We start from the raw sequence: 25,212 nt of genomic DNA on the forward strand, positions 1-25,212 counted from the left end.
CACTTTAGACTCACTAGTTTTGTTAGACGATTTACACAGGGTCGACGGAGACGTGGCATGCGTAGGGCGGGTGGGGGCCCTTTAGTTCGCGGAATGCGAACGTAGTTTCATTCACTTTTGGATTTGATTAGCTGATTCCTTTACGTCATTACTTAGCACTCACTCTGTGACCTGTTCTAACACTGCGTCACCATAAAGTGTTCCTGTTCCATTCAAAATGTGGAACGTTTCCCCATACTTGTCGCATGGGTTTCCCGACACATAACAGGCCAGAGCCCCGATTTTAATGCGCGCAGGAGGAGGCCTAATCTCCACAGCAACCACCGCAGATCGGTTTCTAATAACAGACAAGCGTTACTTTCGTAATTAGTTTTAAGCATTCCTCCAAACACCTTTGGAGAGCGCCGGACACATTGCCTGTCAAGGAACTTTGTACTTCTGATTAAACGAACCAGACATCTCAAGGAAACGCGAAATTTGATCAGACTATCTGGGATTATAAATTCATTTCACGGTCGAAGTCGATCTTCGCGGCTGGCTTCGCAATTGATAACTACAGTTTTCTCGCCGCATTTGGATTCAGATAGGCTTAATACGCTGTCAGTGGCTTTTCAAGTGCTTTCTTTTAAGAAAATAGTGCTCCGATGGCTTATTTAACTTCTTTCAAGAGTAGTATGCCGTGTCAACATTGGTGACCTTCGAAGCGAAAACGGCGAGTCGGCGTATCAAGTTTTTACTGTGGAGCCACAAGTAGGAATACACTCTCTGCTGGCACATCTTTCTCCGGTTTGGAAGGAACTCTGCGTGGAAAAGACCCTGACCAAAGAAATTTTTAAATCTTCTCTATTTGACATTTGAGAAAAGCCGTCAACAATGCTAATTTTTTAGTCGCCAGTGTAAACGAATGCGAGAGCTCGAGCTCTACTTCACATCTCCTTGAGGAACAGCAAGACCGATTATCTGATTCAATGGACGACCTTTTTTATCAAACGGCGAAGGATTCAAGTCTTTTTTCTCTGGCTTAAGACGATGTAAGCGTCGATGTGCCTCCAGTGACAAATGACTCTCCAAAAGGCCCGCCAAGCACTGTTGAAATCCCGCCAAAATCTTATTCGCTGGCAGAAGCCCAAGACGGTGGATTACTCCAGATATTCTAGCTTCCACTTCAACATCTTCGTGTTGGCTTCGGTGATCTGTATAATCAACGTCATAGATACAGTATGGTTTCTATATCAGTCATTTTATTCTCCTTGAAATGTCAATCATAATCCAAAAATTATTATTACAGGTTACCTTTGTATTCTTACTTGTTTTTTACTTAATAGGCCAAATTATAGGGCTACCCTCTCCCTCAGAGCTTACAGGCGGCGCGCCCAAGATTCTGAGGTGAAGGTAGTCTCTCTTTTGAAATGTCGGTCATTATCCAAATAATTTTTGTAGATGATTTTTGTAGTGTCATTTGTTTCTGAAATAGGCCAAATTATGGGGCTACCCTCTCCCTCAGAGCTTACAGGCGGCGCGCCCAAGATTCTGAGGTGATGGTAGTCTCTCTTTTGAAATGTCGGTCATTATCCAAATTATTATTGTAGGTCATCTTTGTACTGACATTTGTTTCGAAATAGGCCAAATTATGGGGCTACCCTCTCCCTCAGAGCTTACAGGCGGTGCGCCCAAGATTCTGAGGTAATGGTAGTCTCTCTTTTAAAATGTCGGTCATAATCCAAATAATTTTTGTAGATGATTTTTGTAGTGTCATTTGTTTCTGAAATAGGCCAAATTATGGGGCTACCCTCTCCCTCAGAGCTTACAGGCGGCGCGCCCAAGATTCTGAGGTGATGGTAGTCTCTCTTTTGAAATGTCGGTCATTATCCAAATTATTATTGTAGGTCATCTTTGTAATGACATTTGTTTCGAAATAGGCCAAATTATGGGGCTACCCTCTCCCTCAGAGCTTACAGGCGGCGCGCCCAAGATTCTGAGGTGATAGTAGTCTCTCTTTTAAAATGTCGGTCATTATCCAAATTATTATTGTAGGTAATTTTTGTAGTGACATTTGTTTCGAAATAGGCCAAATTATGGGGCTACCCTCTCCCTCAGAGCTTACAGGCGGCGCGCCCAAGATTCTGAGGTGATGGTAGTCTCTCTGTTAAAATGTCGGTCATTTATCCAAATTATTATTGTAGGTCATCTTTATAATGACATTTGTTTCGAAATAGGCCAAATTATGGGGCTACCCTCTCCCTCAGAGCTTACAGGCGGCGCGCCCAAGATTCTGAGGTGATGGTAGTCTCTCTTTTAAAATGTCTGTCCTTATCCAAATTATTATTGTAGGTAATTTTTGTAGTGACATTTGTTTCGAAATAGGCCAAATTATGGGGCTATCCTCTCCCTCAGAGCTTACAGGCGGCGCGCCCAAGATTCTGAGGTGATGGTAGTCTCTCTTTTGAAATGTCGGTCATTATCCAAATTATTATTGTAGGTAATTTTTGTAGTGACATTTATTTTTGAAATAGGCCAAATTAATTATGGGGCTACCCTCTCCCTCAGAGCTTACAGGTGGCGCGCCCAAGATTCTGAAGTGATGATAGTCTCTCTTTTGAAATGTCGGTCATTTATCCAAATTATTATTGTAGGTTATTTTATGTATTGTCATTTGTTTCTGAAATAGGCCAAATTATGGGGCTTCCCTCTCCCTCAGAGCTTACAGGCGGCGCGCCCAAGATTCTGAGGTGATGGTAGTCTCTCTTTTGAAATGTCGGTCATTATCCAAATTATTATTGTAGGTCATCTTTGTACTGTCATTTGTTTTGAAATAGGCCAAATAATGGGGCTACCCTCTCCCTCAGAACTTACAGGCGGCGCGCCCAAGTTTCTGAGGTGATGGTAGTCTCCCTTTTGAAATTAGAATTGTAGGTTATTTTTGTAGTGTCATTTGTTTTTGAAATAGGCCAAATTATGGGGCTATCCTCTCCCTCAGAGCTTACAGGCGGCGCGCCCAAGATTCTGAGCTGAAGGTTGTCTCTCTTTTAAACTGTCAGTCGTCAACCATAGTATTATTGAATTTTCATTTTCCAGAGTTCATAGTGGTACCTTCTTTATAGTTTTACGTGATTTGTGGCAAAGACAAGACCAGGCTAACAAATTTATTCTACTTTATGCGTGGTGCGACAATCACCGTGGCTGACTGGCCTCCAGAGTTCCTTTATAATTTGGACGCTTCTCAGGAGTTCCTTCACTGCTTGTAATCCAGAATTGGCGATTCTCAGCAGCTTGAAGCTCTTGCATTGCATCAGTTGCTCCTTGGACGACGACCTTTTCTTGTCCCGAGTACAATATCGATTCTCGATTCTCGACTCTCGATTACCGTATCTTGCCCGTGCAAGGTTTCGGCAACAGGACCAGTACTAAGACCATTGCAGGAAAACTGTTTGGTAGAAGAAGAGTGAAATGATGGCTTCGGCGCGTTACCTGTCTGATGCTCGGTATATCACTGCCAAACTGCGCAACGGAATGCGCGAAATACCCCTCCGGTACTTGAAAAAAAAGAAAAAAACCTGAGCGATGTAATTTAGTAACTTATTCATGGTGTTCAGCTTCCGGTTTATTCAGCTTATTGCCAGTTGTAGGCAAAGTTCACGCGCACATTATCACACTCTAACTGGGTCGATTGTGAGGAAACTCTTATGTCAGTCATTGACTAAAAACCCCGCGCGTTGGCTTTGTGCGACGGACGTTCCTTAGAAATATAAATTGCCCACACTGATCGCCAATTCTACTTGCAAACTGTTGCTGATTGAGTTGTGTAATGTATTCGAGAGTGTAAATTTAGTACTAACCTCGCAGACAAGGATGCAATGAGACATTTATTTGCGTAGTTAGGCCTACTATCCATTGGGCAAGCATCCCTTTTATTTTCTTTCGATAGCCTGTCCATGCACTAACCTTTGGGTACAGAAACTAGCTGCCTCTCGCTGTACCAAAACTTGATAGTTTTGGCGTTCAATATTCTTAACGGGTGCTCACAAAACACCGGGACTGCATCGTGCTTCCTTGGCGCTTTGTACCCTACGAGCTTTGGTTCATCGCGTTTTGAAATATGGAAATTTTGATATTCCCGCGTAAAAGAAGACCGCTAAAATGTGTCTTTCATTGACTACAGTGAAACGCCCGGAAATGAAGGATGTTTTGAAAGAGACGGGAAAACTGATAAAAGTAAATATTTGTTTTGATAAGTGAAATTAATGAGAAATAACCATAAACTAGTTTTGTTGTTTTGTTTTTTAAAAGCGGTTTGTCTGGTACCAGATTTGTACAATTACTTTCAATCAAACATGGATCGGGTTTTGTTAATTATGACAGAATGTAATTAAAAAGCATTATGTTGACAGCTACAAGGCACATGCTTGCCTTAAGCTGCGAGTATCCCGCCATGTTTTAAACAAAGGGCCTCTGACCAAGCCGGCATTCTAATCCGCCACAAATATGTGAGGCACGCGTCTTTCAAAGTCGCCTAGTACTTAAAATCGGGGCTCTGGCCTGTTATGTAGCGATCTTTGCTCTCGTCTTTCCAGGGCTGAGTTGCTTAAAAGGTGGATAACGCTATCCGCTGGATAAATAACTATCCAGTAGATAACGCAATTGGTTTCCCTAAAATACATAAAAAATTATCAGGCTGCTGGATAGTGATTTATCCGGTGGATAGTCGCTATCCAAAGTTTAAACAAATGTATGAGCAAATGTATGGGGCCAGATCATTAAGATGTTCTCTCCCGCGAGTGTATACTAGCCGCCTCGTTATGTTTCTCCTCCATAATATTAATTCAATATTCTTTACTCTTGCAATCCTAAAACACCCGTTCTGCGGCAAGATCGGTTATTTCGGCAGGCTAAGCAGTCTACGTTTGAGCATCTATTTCATTTAAAAGCGTCTGACCTCTTCACTGGCGTGTTCTTTATTTATTTTGTGCATATGACTGTTCAACGACCTTCTTCTTAACTCCTTCCCCTTAATCTCTCTCAAGAACCGCTTTTTTTGTGCTGGGACCATAGTGTTGCTGGCATGAAAACCGTTGAGTTACCCCGCCCTTTTCTCGTACCAATTTTCACGCCTTCTCCTCCTCTTTCGTACCCTTTCTAATATTCTTCATTTCCACGGCCGGTACGGTACGGTTTTCCCGCCGCTTTCATCCACAGTCGACTCCCGACAACTCAAACCTTCAGGGAAATCGAGATCAAAAGTGAATGGAACTACGTCCGCATCTCGAAAACTAAGCCCCCCCCCCCCCCCCCAAATTCCCCCACATCTCCGCCAACCCTGGGTAAATCTTCTAACCAAATTAGCGAGTCTCCTCTTCACTGTTAAAATATTCATGACTTCTCACTTTTCTGTGCCATTTTTCAATAAAATAAAAAGTGAAAAACTGTCTGAAAGGGTGTATCGTTTAAAAGTTTTACTATTTATTAAATAAATAAAAAAATAGAAAATTGCTTGCAACACTTCTCATTTTTTCATTTAACTTATTAAAATGGAATTATGGAAAATTGGGCGATAGGTATGCTATTTTTCTATTTTTTCATTTTTTGAACAAAATGGAAAAAATGAAAAAATGGTGCAGAGAAATATGATTTTTTCATTTTTCCGTTTTTCTATTTTTGGCGAAAAACGGAAAAATAGAAAAATGAGTTAGGAATCGGACATTATTTCATTTTTCTCATTTTCTAACAATAGCAAGAAAATAAAAAATAGCAAAATATCGCTTTTAGCCGTTTACAGTATTTTTTGTATTTTTGAAGCGGACTTCAAAATTAGAAAAATGAAAAAATGATCAATTTTCCTGACCATTTTCTTTTTTTCTATTTTTGTCCGTACTTTAAAATATGTAAATATGATAAGGATAAGTAATATTTCCTTTTTCCGTTTTTGTTGGAAAAATGAAAAATTAGATTGGCCGAAGTGTGCACGGACCATTATCGATTTTTCATGATTTTATCGATTGTTGTTTTTTTGCATGAGTTAGATAGTACAGCCGAGAAGTGTGTCATCGATTTCTATCGATTGATTGTTATCATGTTATTGCCACTTTGCATTAAGACCTTCCATCGTGTATTGTAAACAGTCATAACAGAAAATAGGCATATTTCGTCGATCGGCTGTACTGATAAATCGCTTAAATCACAACATGTTTTATGTTCTAATAACAGACGCTTTCGATAAACATTTAAGAATAAAAATCAACGATAAAAATTTTGAATGACGTTTAGATGACTCGCTCATCATTTTCAAATTCTAAAAAGTTAGATTGTTAAAAGTTCTTTATATATTAAGAATGCGTGTGAAGTCTCGTTACACGTGATTAAAAACTACAATGTGGAATGTAGTGAGTGTTAATTAGGTACTAAATAGTTTCGCTTTTATTGAGTCTGATTGAGTGTTCAGTTTGGGTTTCTTTTCCTGGATAAAAAGCATTTCGTAGATCAAGCATTCAAATTTCCCACGACATTTCTTCAGTATAGTGAATTGTTCAGTGAGGTCTTTGTTCTTCTGATTGTGAGAGTCACGCAGGTGTTTTCCAATAGCTGAGTGCTTGTGTTCATTAATGCGTTGGAAAAGGTGTCGGCGAGTATAACGCATTGATGAACACAAGCACTCAGCTATTGGAAAACACCTGCGTGACTCTCACAATCAGAAGAACAAAGACCTCACTGAACAATTCACTATACTGAAGAAATGTCGTGGGAAATTTGAATGCTTGATCTACGAAATGCTTTTTATCCAGGAAAAGAAACCCAAACTGAACACTCAATCAGACTCAATAAAAGCGAAACTATTTAGTACCTAATTAACACTCACTACATTCCACATTGTAGTTTTTAATCACGTGTAACGAGACTTCACACGCATTCTTAATATATAAAGAACTTTTAACAATCTAACTTTTTAGAATTTGAAAATGATGAGCGAGTCATCGAAAAGTCATTCAAAATTTTTATCGTTGATTTTATTCTTAAATGTTTTATGTTTCTACGTTTTTGGACATCGCCTTTGTTGGTCTGAAAAGATATTTTATTTAGAAGATGTGGTAATTTTGCAGAGTGCTGGGATGAAAATATGCATTTTGAGCACCTTTCCTGCCTACGGCAAAGTGGGTGTAAATCAAAAAATTTTTGGTTAGCCGGCGTAACAGACTTTAAAGGGTGGGGGGGGGGGGGGTAAGAAAGAGAAGAAGGGAACTCCTGCTACGAGAGCCGCGTCTTTTGCATTTCGCCCCTTATTGCAATTATCCCCGCTGTCACTTCAACGACCAATCAGAATTAGGCGCACGCTTTTCTGCATGACTGACTTCACGTGGGAATATATCGCCAAAGGCCGTTTCGTAGCTGTAGAGCATGAGAAAATCTTCGCAACAGAATGTCGGCGCCGCGACTCCCACAAAAATTTGTACAACTCGGACGGAAACCCAATATAAAAGTTAAAAAAAAATAGCAGTTGTAGATTTTGTGGAGTTAATTTTTCTTCTGGGGGAGGACCAGCCTCATTTGAAAATTTATTTTCGCCGTCGGGTAGAGTTGAAAGTGAGGGGTTGATTTTAGCTCATTGTTGCGGGTCTATTGGGTTGCGATTAACCAGAAACGAAAACTTGTCAGAACGGGTCTGCAGACCTTGTGCTCGTAAAATTAGAAACGCAGTTCAACTGTACAGTTTCATCGAGAAAGCTGTAAGCAACATTGTTGTCGAGGAAGATTTACATTGAGAGGCTGTCGAAGATCGAAGCAAAAGACAGCTTCCCACCACTATCACGCCAGAAAGAAGCGATGTAAGAAAAAAACGTCTCGAATCTGACGTGAACAGCTTAAAGAAAAAAGACCTGGAAAGGTTAATTCCAGAAAGACCTTGTTTGCCAAAAGCTCGACAGTGAGTAACTCGTCGGACGCAGAATCGGGAATTGCTGGTATTGAAACATTTTATACACAGACGCCTGAGCAAGTAACACTTACACTCGCTGGACAAGATGCCGATATTTTGTTGAATTATTGAGGTATAGAAGATATTACGGGAAAGCCAAGCACTCCGCTGAAGGCAACGGCATTGATTTTGAACCCTAACGCGTAACGCGTGACGAACCCCAAAGAACGTCTGCGTGGAAGGCTACTTCGATGTCCGCGTGATTCGATAACAGATGTCTCTCCCCCTCTATATCTCATTCCTCAGCAATGTCACCAGTGTTAACAGAAGGTGTCATAATTGACAAATAAGAGGGTATACTGGAATCCAGTATACCGGAACAACCCTTTGTTAAGAATGTTTACAAGCGTTCCCTTGCTCTCGCCACCCCCCCCCCCTTTTTTCCCGGTGTACAGTTTAATTCGCTCCCCACTGAACGCCGCGCTTTACTATTTGAACGCCTGGAACGGGCTACTGGTGGACAGAACCACTGCCTTGGTCTTGGTGGGGTTAAGTGCTAGATGAGAGTCATTAAGCAAGAGCTAAGGGCATTGAGCATACAGTTAAGATCTTCAGTTTTTTGAGGGAACTTGAAACAAGACCCATGACACTTAAAAAGTTAAAACTTACAAGAAACGCAGCTCAGTTAAATTGGTGAAAATCCCAGGCGGAAGTTCTTCAATTTTGTTCTTCTGCAGGTACCTGCAAGAATAGGTTATTTTAACATACTTCATGACAAGAATGCATGATTCATACACAAATTTGCGTCAGAAAAAAGCCTGATGCCAACAACAACAACAACATAAGCTTTATTTCATGACTATATGAAGACACAGTATTACAAGCTTTAAGATAAAGTTACAATTAATACTTAACTAATGATTACAATGCAATGATTACAATGGTCAATCAAATGTCATCAGTATGATCTGATAACAATTTATTACGTAAATCATTACATAATGACACAAATTTTAACAAATGTGAATTTAGAGAAAAATTCTGTGAATTCAACAATTTAATTAATAATTCCGTGGAAGATAGCTGATTAAAATCGACAAAATAGTGTTGGATTTGATTGAAGAATTTTTCCCTTGGGATTGAATACTTTGGACAATGCAAGAGAAAATGAAATTCGTCTTCAATTATACCAGAGTTGCAAACAGGACAGAATCTATCGTTGTGGCGAGTTTGATCATACAGTCGAGTCTCTCGAACTCTCTCTTAACGGACACCTCTATAAGACGGAAACCTCTGTAAAACGGACACCCAGAGTTGGTCCCTGCTTTTGTTTATTCCCTGTATTTGACTCTTTATAAGACGGACATCTCTCTAAGACGGACAATTAGTGCCGGTCCCAAAGGTGTCCGTCTTGAAGAGAATTGACTGTATGTCCTTCCACATACGTGTAACGTACTGTGGAACATCGGTCAGATCGGTTGTCGAGAAAACAAAATCTTCCAAAAAAGAACGAAGACTTAAAATATGAACTCATGCAAAATTACTGCAACGGAACTGAAACGTGAACTGCAATACCAGTGATCAAGGGGTAATTTCCCATAGTCGTGCAAATAAAAAAGACAAACTTCTGTATACCTATAAAGCTTAAAGCAACCATTAGCATTATTTTTCAAGTTGGAAAAAATGATGTTCATATTGAACTCCATAGCTAATTTCTTTTTAGCTGCTCTGCTCTGCTCTTTATTGGGCTCCTTCGTGTGTTTTTTAAACTTCAGTCAGATTTCACTGACGCCGGGAGAAGACAAATTCAATATTTAAAAAAACTTTCATCCTTTTATCTTGCCATGACAACGATATTTTATTAAAGAAGGCAATTTCCAGAATACCAAACGTTTCTGAATTTTTTCTTAAACAATTGGCTTCCTTGGTTGTTATTTCTTTTCCGAAAGACCAAAATGATAAGTGGACACGTGCTTAAAGATTGAACAGAGCATGGCTAACATTCACTAACTCGTATTTGACATGACACGGGTAAATTATTAAAGAGGGTAATGTTCTTAACCACAGAATACCAAACGACCCAGCCACTATGCATGCATTCTATTTTACACCCGAAAAATTTTGTATAATTTTTACACGTCATGAAATATCTCATTAACGCTCAACAACAAGTCAGATTAAGGGAAAAGTTTGCTAACATCGAAATAAAATAAAAAAGAAATGACGGTGTTGTTGTTTTACCCGTTAATGTAATAACCAACCATAAATGTAATATTTGCTCCCTGCACATTCCAACTGCACCCATTTAAACGAGCCATAAATGCAAAATATCACTAAGCATAAATGTAATAAAAATTTTCATTACAGTATTCATTCAAAATATTTTGCCGTTTCTGATTGGCTAAAATCCTACGCATAATTCATCATAACCAGCTATTGTCGACCAAATTTGGAAAAATTTAGCGATATTGAACTGATGATATTGAACTGGTGAGGTACATTCGTGCAACAAAATTGACAGATTATTGAACCGTTAACCGAGAAGACCTGGGGACGAGTTTGAGTTGTTTTCGTAGTGAGTACATAAAAGGAGGAACATTTTACTCGTTTCACGGCGAACTATGTCTAAAAACATAGCAAGAACAACAAGAATACAACTCGATGACATCTGCTATTTGGAGTATATTTGCAGACCTGAATAGCCCTTTATCTCCTAAACTTCTCGATAAACATGCACTATCAGGATGAACTTAACACCGACGGAGGTAAGCATGTTTTAGCTTGCTATTAAACTAGGAAATGATTTGAATTAATAATAAAACAATTATAGAATTCGGCTTTCGTATCATCTGTAGAGTTATAAAGATCTCAGAGGGTGTAAATAATCTCAGAGATGTAATAATCTTGTGTCGAAGAGAATAATTGCAATGTTTTTTTAGAGGAACAATTATATGAAAACTTTTTGAAAAAAATGAAAAAATACAAAAACGGTAAGCAAAAACAATGACTGAAAAACTCAGTTAAATAACATGCACAAGTTCGTGTCGTCATATATGAAATCATGACCGCTGACCGGAAATCCTTACTTACGGAAAAGCAACAAGCAATAAGTCTGCTAAATATTCATTAAACTTTTCATATTATTATTGGTTTAAAAGTGTTGTAATAGAATTAAGAGCAAAGCGTTTTGAAATTCTCTTGAGGCATCTCCATTCTGAGTGTAGTCAGGATCTCATCTTCTTCAACTCTAATGTGGGGAAGGGTTGTGATCCTTCTTCTCTATAGAAGATGGGGTTGAGTGAGCGTTTCTTCATCATGTGCGTTGGAAGAAACATGTGACAGTGGTCTGTCATTCAGGATAGCTTCAACTTAAATAAAAATGGTGTACAGAGTATTAAAAGTTATGAATCGGATAGTCCAAGGACCTTCTTCAGAGTTATCTTGGTAAGGTCTGTTAACCTTTCCCAGAATCCTCCATGCTAAGGTCCTCTACATTTTGTTTGCTCAGTGACGCTTTCAATAGCGATGGAAACAACGTGGTTAACTCTTCAGCAGCTACCAGGTACGTAAAAGCATTAACAGACATCATCTGTTGGGGGACAGACCTTCGAGCAGCAAATCTTCGTTACGCCACAACGAAGGTTTGTACCGAAAAATCTTTAACGACTACAAGGTAGACTACTCTTGTTGTAACGTATGTAAAGAAGCGGATGTAATCTTTCTTTTCGGCTACAGCTTCGCGGATATATAAAACTCTTGTAAAGTCCACGTCAAAGACTGTAAATTTTTCTCCTTGAGTGAGTCTTTTCTTTGGAAGAAGAGATTGGTCAGGAATGTTGCACGGCAGTCCTATAATCGTCTTGCAAGCGACGCAGTGATTGATCGCTTTCTTAACATGCTGACGTCCAGCAGGAATCCAACATTTCAGACGTACGAGATTCAGTGTGGAACTCGCACAAGCGTATAATTGATTAACGTGCGTGTCACTGATGTCTGATTCTGTAAATGGGTCTCTGGGTGGTAGGAGGAGTAAGAACTTGGTAGATTTGGAAACTGGCACATTGTGAACCCTCTTGCCGAAACGGATAACACCAGTATCATCTAAAAAGAGGAGTAGCTGTCGAACTAGTGGTTTTCTATTCGTAGATTTGGAGAGCATGCTGGAGATCTCCTTGTGGTAACTCACTTGCTCTCTGTGCATGAGCCAGTTCTTGAGTAGTCAGGGCCCCTTTGTTCTTGTTCTCCTTTCTGGTGTTGCGCACAAACCACAGGACGCAGGCTTTGACGCAGGTGAGCCTGGAAATGGTGCTGATGGACCTGTTGGCTGTCTATGGCCAATGGTTGGAGATAACCTTGGAGCGGTAAACTTGGAAGGGGCTGTTAGGGTCACTGAGGTAACTCAAGCAGACGAAGCGTGTAGCATCCCTGTCTTGTTCATCAAGCCTTCTCAATATCCGTTGCAAAACCATACTTGTGGCGGGGGAGTCGAGGTAGGATAAGGTAGCAGTCAAGTCATTAGTAATAGGTGGCCCTGGCAACAGACTGTCATTAAGGCTAGGGTGTTCTTAGGATTGTCGACAGCTGCATTCGTACACGACGCGTATTGGGGTGGTTGCAGATTCCTTAAACACGGCATGGTGTGGGAGATAGTGGCAGGTACCTACAGTGGTTTCGGGGTACGTCACTCTTTCTATGAAGACCCGTTTCTTGTGTTTAATGATAATGTCACTGTACATTTTCACTTTCTGAGGGTCTCTTACAAGATGCTGCACCATTGAACGTGTTCTTCTTTCAGTGATGTTGAGTTACTGTCGGTAAGGGTGGATGATCGGTCTTCGATGGCAGTTTGGTAGTGTATCTCCTTTCTATCAAAGTGATAGAAAACTCTTGATAGTCATGTAGGAAGTCAGTACCCTCGCCACTGATCTCGGCGGGCTGGATGCCTACTGATTCCAAATTCAAGAACCTCTTACGTTGTTCAGTCGCACTTCGTATTAATCGTCGCATTTTTTAATAAAATTGTCGCACTCTTTAATAAAACCGCTGTCGTACTTTTTAATAACCGACCGTCGCACTTTCTAATAAAATTAGCTGCCACTCTTTATAATGACACTTGACACATGCACGTATATATACACTTTGTAATAAATTTGAAATGGATGGTCGGAGGACAAGTAATCCCAATAGTAAGTCAGCATCATCAACCGCCCAAGGCAAAAGCAGAATTACTGTATCAGCTGAACAGTCCAGTGGCGCTCACTATTAATCGATATAAATAACAGAAAAGGTAATAAAAAATTTCTGCTTGGAAAGTTGAACGAAGGGGTGAAAAGTGGACATAAAGCAGACCCTGTCCAGTTAGATAAGGAAATAAAGGAAGTGAGAGACGAAGGAGGCCAGGCGTATTCACGACTAAAGAATGGAGAAGTTTAATACAGATCAGCAGTTTGTTTCCAAGACTCACAGCTGTTCAGCACCAATGAGGTGTTAGAAAGAACGGTGTAACAGAAGAGGACCTTGTTGCAATCCAATCAGAAGTTGCTCACGAAACACTCACATCCATCCTGTTGAATAAAATGCCAACACCGGACCATCCCACATGGTACTAACTACACATTTGATAGTTGGTTTTAACTTACTACATATGTGAGGTAGTAAGTTCTAACTAACTACATATGTGAGCTAGTAAGTTCTAAAGGTTCGGTCCTTGAAGTTGGTTGTTTCATGAGAAATCTATGAAAACCTTGGATTGGAAACGAATGGCTCTTTCTCCAGGGAAAAAAACTTTCTACGAGCCGATAGAAGAGTATGCACAAAAAGTATGCTCATGCGTAGAGAAAAGATAACTTTTCTTTTTTTTTTGTAAGTACCTTTAGAGAAAAAGAAAAAAAAAAGTTATCTTTTCTATAATATGTACTTTTAAAATAGTACATATTTAGATATCACACGATTCAGGAGTCCTAACCAATGACAATCGCAACAGTCATGAATTATGTCATAAGTAGATGGAATACGAATATCCACTGTTACTGTTAACAACAGTCATATATTCAGGACCACACTCAACCGAACGACCATATTCCAGTCGCTTATGAAAAATAAAAGCTAATTTTAGATAACGGATGCAAATGGTTGCAAGAGCTACCGTGGGGAAAAAATGTATAATACCTTGTCTAAAGATGTAAGAGACACGGAAAGTCTTGCCGCTGTTAAAAATTGCATTGAATTCATAGATAGTGTTTTATTATTGCAATGTAAATAGTCTTCAAAATTAGTTATTTATTATTATCGTTACAACTTTTTTAACTCGTTATTTTATTATCGATATGTAAATAGTTTTTTAGTTTATATTAATTTATGTATGTATGGCGGAAGAGCCCCCAAGGGAGAGCGGTGCAATAAAGTATGTATGTGTGCATGTATGTATGTATGTATGTATGTATGTATGTATGTATGTATGTATGTATGTATGTATGTATGTATGTATGTATGTATGTATGTATGTATGTGTGTATGTATGTGTGTATGTATGTGTGTATGTATGTATGTATGTAACTCACTGCATTTGTTTTGTTACTTTAAAAATGTCAAGAAACTGTATTTTTATATTGCTGATTTTTGCTGACTACCATTCTCAGTCCTCCAAAAGGATTGCTCGTAGCTGCCAACCTAAATCTAAGTGAAGATGTCATTAACACAAGTGACTTCTCGATGTAAAAGTAGCGGCTCAAATTACACTTATCTTGTTATCAGTGAAAACCAGTGCTTTTAGAACTTTGTTTAATCTAGCTAATTCCCTTTCCGAATCAATATGAAGGGATTCTCCACGACTTGTTCAGACGTAAATGACACAAAAACATATGCAAACTAGATTTTATGTTTAGCATTTAACGGTAAATCTTGCAGACAACATCGCATGTGAAACTCGATCAAGGCAAAAGTAATGTTTACATTTCGCGGTATAATATTGCTTATAAACACGTGCAAAAGCTGTAGCGTAATTCAATTTTTGAGCAAACCAACTTTTTAAATGAAACAGCAGACTAAGAGCATATTTATGGATGAGACGCAAGCATTCGAACAAACGTGTTCGCTTAAACTGTAACTAGATACGTAAAAATTGGCGGGAAATTGTATATCATTTTTGCCGATTTGGGCGGAATTCAGAGGTCCCAATCTAAATCTTACTGAACACTGAACATTCATTCATTTACTGTACCAAAACCATTTTGATTTGAAATTTTATCCGCGCAGTTTAAAATTGGAGGACCCGCCCAAAGTCACGCGAGACGCAAATTGCACCCTCGACAAAGGCATCATAAAAAGCCAAAATCATTTATCACGTGAATACAAAAGCATCGCATCTTAATTGATACAGGTAGGTAAAATAACTTGCAAAAGTTACCCCAAATTTGACACGGTATTCTTATGCAAAATGACCAAAAAACTTTAGTCCAGACGGGCTTTAAAAGTGAAGTTACGGAAAAGTTGGTCTCACCATTTACGAAAAAAAAGAAAGTCTATCAATTGATAGTCAACCAAGCTTATCAGGGAAGTTAGAGGGAAGGCGAAGAAATTCTGAGATATAACGTGACGGAAACAGACGAAAGGATGATCCTGAACTTAAAATGATTGCTTGTGTTATAACTTATATGGACACAGAGGATTGTGGCTGAAGAGACTCCATAAAGACCTAAAAAAAGAAAGCTTGAAAAGTTGAAGCCAAACTACAGGTAATCAATCGACCGTTCACCCCGTCTCCATCACCCTCTTCCCCCAACCCGAAGATGCCAAAATAGGTATATCGATACTTCGAGGTCATTTATATAAAAGAATAATGAAATGGTGCTTCGATTCGTTCACTTACAGTGTTCGCACAGGGGCGTAGCTAGGGGGGTCCTGGGGTGCCCGTGACCCCCCCTCGGTAGGCCTTCTTTTGAGCAAACAACCTTCAATATTCAGGTGGTGAAAACGCCTGACAATATCTTGGCCGTAAAAGCCATTGTTGAAAAGCCCACTTTTTTAAAATTTGTTTTTTTTTTGTAAAGTATTTTCCTCAACGGCTCTTGTCTTTAGTTAATATGGGCCTTTATGCCACGATAATACGACTGAGCCCGCTGACACACGAGGGAGAGCAGCGGTATAAACCATACATACTCGGCGATCCCCGGATGGTGTCCCTGCTTAACATAACGAGTAGCCTCTGTGACCCACCCCCCCCCCCCCCCTTGAAAAATCCTGGCCACGCCCCTGTCGCAAGGAAAATAGATTTGAAAATATCCCCGACAGGATCTCCTTGATCTCGTTGTCCCCCAAATCCCTGTAGGTAAATAAACAAAGTTACAGTGGAAAACTGGAGTGAAGGAAAAAGTGCTTAAAGTGACCCACGTATGGATAAATCGATGTAGTTGTAACGTTTGAGTGTGTTAATGCTATCTTATAATTCTTATAACTGCGACCATCCATTCAATAATCTCCTCTCCAGGTATAAGGTCTCATCAGAGCGACTTAGAAATACACCCATTATAACACCTAGTGTAAATACTGAACGTTTTAAAAAGAGCTTTTTTTACAGACTATTTTTTAAGATAGATATTATAGTATAGATATTAGATTTTAGAACTGTTTTTACTTAATTTACTTATATAAAAGTTTTAAAAGGCACGTCAATATATTTATTTATTTATTTATTTATTCATTTTTCTTTACTTGGATAGAACAGTACTTTGGGTTTGATTCTCACTTTTCAATATAGCATCTGAAGTATTTTCACCTGATGAGCAAATTATTTTTTTTATAAATTATTATTATCATTATTATTATTACTATTATTATCACCATACTCAGCCTCAACCAGTCATTGCTTATCATGATCTGCACGGAAAGAATTTGGGCACCGGAGGAAGACCTTAAGTCGTGTATGTACCGGAAAGCGCAAGTTGATCAGAGTTGCCAAATTTACCGTCGCCAGCTGTCCTGAGTACGAATCGTAGGCACGGTGGACAAACCAACAAAATATGCGTCCGAAAAATGGGTCAGCCGTGAACACTTAATTAATTAATATGGATAGCCGTCCTGTTGATTTGTGCACTGCAGTAGCACAAGCGCAAACGTAACTGTGACAAATGTAAGAGAAAAGCGACTGTTTTATTACATACGCCTGGCTCATGGCTAAGACTTTTTCGCTTACTTTACTAGGACTGTGCTGGCACAATTACTGTTTCAAAGTATATAATTTGCCAACATGTTTATTTAAATCATCTGTCAACAACTAGTATAGGCCAATAACGGAAAAAATTCCGATAAGCTGCGTGGTACTTAAGAAAGTAAATAAGTAAATGGTTTGAGTTCTTCCCCGATTAACAACAACAACAACAATGTATTTTATTTAAGATCCATAAGCTTACAATATTTAATGCCCTGCAAATAGCTAGAGCGATAATCTAGGCAGGACAAAAATTATAATTATTTAAATATGTAACATTTAAATAATTGTTTTCATTATCTAAGGTATTAAGGAGTAGTGATTTAAATTTTACGAAAATTAGATAAGTTGAGAGTTTCAACAGAATGTGGAATAGAATTCCAAATAGAAACACCAATTCTAGTGAAATATTTTTTCACTTTTTTCAGTTCTAGAGAAATTGACAGAGAAACATTCCTTTGCAGATAATCGTGTATTATAATGATGTTTGGTACTGATTTTCGCAAACTTATTGAAAAGACTTTTTGGAGCTGTCTTAAGCGTTTCGGGCTTGGCCCTTGATTAGTGGAGTTAGTTGGAGTTACTTGTCCGCGCCGCTCTGCAACTCAAATACGTTTGGGAAAAAAAGAAGAAACAAGACCTTTGGAGCCATGGTACTTCAACTGATATTTGTTGTATTCTTTATGGAGCCAAACCACGCTCCGAGATTACGGACTATGATTTCAGAATCTTCGACAGTGACTGATTCAAGTTGTACCTTGCTTAACTGTTGGCGGGACCCACAAAGAGAAACTCCGTTTTTGTATCGTTTATCTTGAGTCGGTTGGTGACCATCCAAGCTTGAACTTCTGCGATACAACAGTCTCAGTCAAAATTGTTGGGGCGTTTTGCTTTCTTTTTGCCCTTCCAATGTTGGTGTGCAAGATTTGGTGAGTTAACCGCGATAAACAACATTGGGAGGACGAGGAGACGGGCCACAAGTAGAAACAGTGTTGGGTGGAAGGGTCCCAACTATTGTCTGAGACTGAAGCTTGGATTGCTCTGAGTACATCATCTTAAGGAGATGTCGACAATGGCATGAAGGACAAATACAGCTGGATATCATCTGCATACATATGGATACTAGGTAGGTGGTTCTTAACGACGTTGAATCTCCCAGATAAATGATAAATAAAATCGGCCCGAGGCCGCTATAGCTACTTTGTGGAACACGACAGTCTATATTAAAACTTTTAGAGGAGTTCTGGTTGATGAAGACACGCTGAGTGGGTGTCCGGTTGTTGTGAAACCCAACCAAGATGCAGTGTGGCAAAGTGTTCAAAGGATTTAAGGTACCTGATTTAAACATTAAAGTGAAAGAATGTCTTGAAATGAGAATTTGTTATTAGAAATCTATCATACAATGATTGCACGAGTAAGAGGATTTATGTTGACCTGAATTACAGTAGCATAACTGCCTCGAATTCTCCCAACCCCTCTCGTGTTCACATTAGGCTATGCAAACACGGAAAACGTTTTCTATTGCTTAAAGATTTAACAAAAACCTATAATAACAACTAAGTCTGATATAAAGAGGAAGTCTGACCTATAAGCCTTTATGGCCTCTTCAGACTTCCTCGCCTTTTAAGAGTCTTTTCTTTCGAGATTAGTATTTATGCTTAACGTTCCTTTATATATTAAGTCAGTTATTGATGTTAACGGAGTCTAGCTTTGGGTGAGCTCTGTTTGCTGCGACACAAAATAATCACAAACCCATTATAGGATATTTTGGCCACGGGAGTGGCCGTTTATTAAATTAAAGCATATAAAGCTGGGAAAACCAGATAAACAAGAACATTATCCCAGCAAAGGTGAGGCACACCCGCCACAGCCCAGAGCAAGGAATTAGTGTTTCTGACTGTCTTGTAACGCAAGGAAGGAGGCCTCGTGCCTCGCTTTCCAGACTTACATGACCCGTGACATGAATGACACTTTCGTGACAAATCACCCGGATGACAGAAAAACCCTCCTTTGCTGGTAGCCGGAGATACAATATTGATCAGTCACATTCAGAATAAAACCATTTATTTATTTTAGAAATAAATCTCAGTTTTTTCTTGTTTTAAAAAATGTTTAACTCATCTGAACGGAAAAAAACTCTGACGCGACTTTTGTTATCCTTACGAACTGAAGTAGGAGGAGGGCGCTGTATGCTGGACAAGGCATGCCAACTTGATAAAACTGGGAGTGAAAAATTTCAAGCCATCTATTCTTTCTTGATAAAGGTAATGAAATGTTATTAAGGAAGTAAGCAACTCGAGAATTCCAACGTTTTGTATACTAGGAGTCTCAACGCGAAAGTGAGCGCTGATGTTGGAACCGGAAGATATTGCCTATCGGAAGGATCGTATCAAGAAACGGTCTACTGTATTGTTCTAAATTCTAAATTCACCCATCAAGGTTTTAGCAGTAAGCGTTTTAAATTGTTGAAGGTGACGCCTTTCCAGAACAAACCCAAGCTTTTACGAGTGATCGTTAATTCTTGGGCGTGCCAAGTTTCTCTCATAATTTGCAATTAGGTAATTTCTTTTATTACTGGATTATCGAGAAGAAGAAGCACTTCCAAAATCAGCGTAACACATATGTGTTGCACTGTTCAAGGGAATAAGTATAATGTTTAAAAACAGTATAGCTAGCGCTATTGTAAATTCTTAGCAAGCGAACATCGCTAAAACCTTTAGCCCAGTCTGGGCTTTTAAAAAAAGTTACCCAGCAAACAGGCAAGGCAGAGTAATTCTAGCAGAGCAATTTTAGCAATAGTTAGTCAAGCAAGATTATCAGAAAAGTAAGAGAGAAGGTGAAGGAATTCAGAGATATAACAAGATGGAAACAGAGGGAAAGACGTGCCTGAATTTCGGTTAGTCCAAACATGGTTGCTTCTGACTTGTATGCACTCAAAGGACTGTGGTTGAAAGAGAATCTTTAAAGACTTAAAAAACGGAAGCTGAAAACGAAGCCAAACTATGGGTAATAAATCGACCGTGGACCCCCTCCCCACCCCATCCTTCCCCAACCCGCAGGTGCCAAAAGAGGTGATTGCATCCTTCGAGGTCATTTATACAAAAAATAATGAAATAGTGCTTCGTTTACTTACAGTCTTTGCAAGGAAGAGAGATTTGAAAATATCCCTGACGGGAGCTCTTTGATGTCGTTGTTTCTCAAATCTCTGTAGGTAAATAAATAAAGTTACTGTGGATTAGATAAACGGAAATCATGGAATGTTTTTAACTAGTTTTTATTGATTATCAACTATCATATGAAGGAATAAGTGTTGCAACTCTCAGTGATCAGTTAAGTTGGATATTAATTTTCTGTAACCGTTGTGGTCTCGTCGTGTATCGTGCTCAAACGAAAAGTGAACATGGACTTTATTTTCCTCTCGGCCGCCGGTTCCTTAATGCAATTAACTATACAATGCCTTTGTTGTGATTGTTTAAGGTTGTTTATTGATTTGGCTGGCGCAGGTACCATAGGTAAGGCGCTTGAGTTTTTCCAGATACAAAATATAGGAAACAACTCACGCGTGAACAAGTCAAGGATCATTTGATTTAAGAACATGAATAGTTTCTTGTACATTGTAGTGTTTTGTCAACACTTCGTGAAAAATTGAAGAGGCGAGAAAAGTGCTGTTAAGGTGAGTTAAGTATGGAGAAATCGATGTAGTTGTAACTTATGTGTTCATGCTATCTTATAATTGTTATAACTGCGACCATCCATTTAATAATCTCCTCTCCAGGTATAAGGTCTCATCAGAGTGACTTAGAAATAGCTCCATTGTAAGACCTAGTGTAAATACTGAACGTTTTAAAAAATAGCTTTTTTAACTGATTATTTTTTAAGCATAACCTAGCTGGATAGATATTAGATTTTAGAATTTTTAACTTAAATTACTTGTATAAACGTTTTAAAAGAGATTTCAAAATTCTGCTTATTTTTTTTTTTTACTTGGGTACATCAGTATTTTGGGCTTGATTCTTAACTTTTCAAAGTAACATCTGATGTATTTTTGTCCGATGAATAAAATATTAATTGTTATTAATAGTATTATTAGTATTATTATCATACTCAGCCTCGACCATTAATTGCTTATTAGTCTGCACGGGAGGAATTTGGACATGAGAAAGTATATAATTTGCCAACGTTTCTTTAATCATTTTCCAACAACTAGTATAGCCCAACTCTAGGTAATTACTCTTTAATTTTAATGATGCACTAGTGAGCAGCACACGTACACTTCCAGTGAACATTTTCACTTGGAAGAAGGAGGAACCATGCTCGCCAGGGGCAACGAAAATCTTCGTGCCCCGGGCGAGAATTGAACTCGCGACCCTTCGAATACCAGATCGGACGTTCTGACCACTGAACCACCAGAGCTCTAGTGTTAGTGAAGTCGGAATTCTATTATAACCACCAGAGTGTACTACACCTCTGTGCTGGGAGCCGAGTAATTTTCGTGCCCTGGGCGAGCATGGTTTCTCCTTCTTCCAACTTAAAATGTTCACTAGAAGTGTACGTGTCCTGCTCACTAGTGCATCATCAAAATTAATTTACTGAAAACTAGAAGAAGCCACACGAGAAACTGAGCATAGAAGTGCAATGCACTCTGCTCCGATACGATAAAGTAAGTCTGAGAAGAGATATTTCTAAACGTTTTAAGAGAAGTTGAATGAATTCCAAGTTATAACACGATCGAAACAGACAAAAGAAATATCTTGAATTTTGGGTAGCCTGAAAATGGTTTCTTGTGAGTTATGCGCGTGTAGAGGACTGTGGTTGTAAGCAAATCTTGAAAGAGCTACATAAAAGCTTAAAATGTGACTAAATGTGAAGAAAAACTATGGACAATGAAATCCTGCCACTCCAAGTGACGGATGCCATAAGAGGTCTTCCGATCTTTAGAGGAGAGCCACTCATATAAACATAATGTAACTAATCGATGACAGATCATGACATCAATGAATCAATGATTAATCAATAGGTAATCGATGGGTAATCAGTTAATTAGTCATTGATTATATCCGATATTCAATGAGTAATCGATGAATAATCAATAGGCCCCCTAATTTTCAGTCATCGATTATTCATTGATTAAGTATCGAATATAATCTCGAGGGTACGCAAACCATACCAAATGGAAAAAAAGAAACAAAGACTTCTTTGGCCTTAATGTCACGATAAAAGCTTTAATTATTCATGATCTTTTACCCGGTAGGCACTCTACGGTGGCTGCGTTTCTCAACAAAGACACAGACTCCAATAGCCAAGAGAGTAAAACGGATAAGTCGACCTTCTGAAAATTTCGTTTCTGACATTTCAGTTACTGTCCACCAGATAAATTTGATTTGCTGTTTTGTTTTCGTCATGGCCTACATATTGGTTTTCTACATGCAAGTTCAGTTCCTATTTGGCTATTATTATCGTCAAGAAACATAAACATAAATTGCTAGAAATTGTATGAGACGTGTAATCAATGACTAGTTGGTGGATAATCATTAGATAATTGATAAGTAATCGAACGCATCAATTACTCATCGATGACATCAATGATCGATCGATGTCATCGATGAGTAATCGATAGGGCACAAAATTTTTGGCAATCGATTAGTTATCGATTACCCATTGATTATAGCGAAAAATCAATGAATTATCAGTTGATTGGCCAATGATTACTCATCGATTACTCATTGATGTCATTCATCATCGATTTACGTCTGGTATTAAATAACAAACAAAGAGACAGTAGGTCGTTTACTTACAATTCCTGCAAGTAAATGAGGTCTGAGAATATCCCCGGTGGGAGTTCTTTGATCTTGTTGTCTTTCAAAACGCTGCAGATAAAGATAAACGGAAATTATGGAATGTTTCTCCCAGGTCCTGGTTGTTCAAACGTTGGATAGCGTTATCCACCGGATAAATCACTATCCAGCGGATAGCGTAATTGATTTCCGTAATACTTATCCGCTGGATAGTGATTTATCCGGTGGGTAGTGCTATCCAACGTTTGAACAACCGGGGCCAGGTCTTTATAGGCTAACAACAACTAAACTCGCACCAATCAGTTAAAAGTGGATAATTTTATACCATGGTTTCACTCTCTATTATGCTCAAACTAAAAGCGAAAATGGACCTCGTTTTCCTCTGGGCCGCCACTTTGTTACATGTAATCCTATTTCAGTGTAGTTTCATGTTTACAATAGGGAGCTTTAGATCGAGGACGCGACAAATCTGCGACGCGGCTGGAAGTAATTTTTCACAGAAAAGGCTTCCCGCCCATGCTCGACCCTTCAAATTTGACGCGTTGTAAAGCGTAGAAAACGCGAGTCAAAGGGATTTGGCGCTGTTTAGAAAACGTGAGTATCAATTTTACATTTTTTAAAACAAAATGGCTACGTATGTACCTTCTCAACCTAGAATTCAAAACCCAGATTCATGTAGAAACTTTCTCGCGACAATTTACGCTACAAACTTGGCAGAGTTGACATTTTTTAACTTGATATGCGGGTTACTGAGGTTGGAGAAGCGAAGCGAAGATGGATCAGAAATGGCTTCTTCTTCTACAAAATTATTTGAAGCAAGTTGTGCCTCCTAGTTTAAGTTCCTTATTATTTTCGGTACTTTAGTGTTGTCTTTGCCAAACATACCCCTGAACTGGCTGAGAACAAACAGAATATGATTTTTTTTTCATGGAAACATATTTTTTAAATTATAATCTGAGCTGAAACTAAACTCCGCACTTAATCTGTTGTTGTTGTTGTTGTCTTTTATTAGTCCCATGATGTTTTGAACCAAAGAAAAAGACCTTATCCTGTACAGAGACGTTGCTGATGTAAACCTCTACACGACAACGAAGCAGCACGTAGGAAAATATTGCCGACACTCGATCGGTTTGTGTCCACAAGGGAACATTTATTGTACGACGAGTGAGGCAATCGTTGATTCATTATGCTGCATGGTTTCTTCTTAGAAAAAAAATCTTCATCATTGATTTTCTCTTTTTCATTCCGAGCACATTAACATCATATTTAATTTTGGGCTTTATTAAACGATCCTATCTTTTATTTTTGGGAAAATGAAAAAATATTGAACTGGCGCATCGCAAAACTAGAGTTTCTTTTTCCCTCGCTTAGAACGCCGTTCTCATTCCAGGCTTTTGCTCGGTCACCGCGTTCAAAAAGTCGTCGCGTCCTCGATCTAAAGCTCCCTCAAAATTCAGTGAGCAGTCCGGATTATCCCTATATATTAGGACAGTCGTGACGTCACGAAGCTATTAATCGCTTAGAAAATGGCGCGCGCCTCTTTTAAAATTTCCGATGCACTCGCGAAATCGCATTTTTTCCAGTCTCATTTGGAACATATCCGGGACTTTAAGCTGAGCAACGGTGGTGAGAGGAAACATCAGTCATTTTGGAAATCCAGATTTGTAATGCAGCTTCTTATCTTTGAGTTGTCGGGTGGCAATGCGAAGAAGTAGATGCGATTTTATGGTCCGACGCTAAAGTAAGTAAACGTAAATCATTATTTTCTAGCATTCGCGTATTTTTTTTCGAGCATGTTATATTTTTTCCTGGTTCTAGTGTTATTAAAGTTTCATCACTCCAAATTCCAAGCTTGTAAACAACCCCGAAATTTTGTCAACTCTCTTGAATCCGATGCTTTACTACTGCTTCTCAAACGCCATTATTGAAGGATGTGAAAACCGCGTCTTTCAAGTGTGTGTGTCTTTCAAATTTTCTATCCAAAGTCATGGAAGAGCATATCCGACTCCTCGAGGCGCTTTGCCGAATATGTGGGGGAAATATAAGAGGAAATGACAGAGTAAAACCGGAAGTGGCGCGACTGTAAACAAGGCGGCTTTCGCCTTGTAGTGAAGGAGTGTTCCGTTTGTTCGTCGAGCTGTCTCTAGCGCAAATAAACTAAATGTTTTTTCACTGGTAATTAAGCTTTTGTTGTAACTTTGCAGCAATATACTAAGCAGGGTAAAGCGTTTCAGATCAGGCAGCAAGAAAATAGGGACTGCGGACTGCGGACTGGGTATATATAAAACACGGACCAGGTATAAAATGCG

At 38.9% G+C, this 25,212-nt stretch overlaps 2 protein-coding genes across 2 annotated transcripts in view; both read right to left on the reverse strand.

The window, feature by feature from the left end:
* LOC140925651 (uncharacterized) overlaps window positions 1-25,212 on the reverse strand; it is a 164,728-nt gene that overhangs the window by 111,331 nt on the left and 28,185 nt on the right. The window lies entirely within an intron of this gene.
* LOC140949378 (uncharacterized) overlaps window positions 1-25,212 on the reverse strand; it is a 36,717-nt gene that overhangs the window by 4,025 nt on the left and 7,480 nt on the right. Inside the window, exons 2-5 of the mRNA XM_073398540.1 lie at window positions 23,614-23,701; window positions 22,904-22,975; window positions 20,242-20,313; window positions 8,573-8,644 (exon numbers count right to left, since the gene is read on the reverse strand). Of these exons, the coding sequence (XP_073254641.1) occupies window positions 8,573-8,644; window positions 20,242-20,313; window positions 22,904-22,975; window positions 23,614-23,701 (304 nt within the window). The remainder of the gene's footprint in view (window positions 1-8,572; window positions 8,645-20,241; window positions 20,314-22,903; window positions 22,976-23,613; window positions 23,702-25,212) is intronic.

This window comes from Porites lutea, chromosome 1 (assembly GCF_958299795.1).
Source record: "Porites lutea chromosome 1, jaPorLute2.1, whole genome shotgun sequence".
Classification (NCBI taxonomy): Eukaryota; Metazoa; Cnidaria; class Anthozoa; order Scleractinia; family Poritidae; genus Porites; species Porites lutea.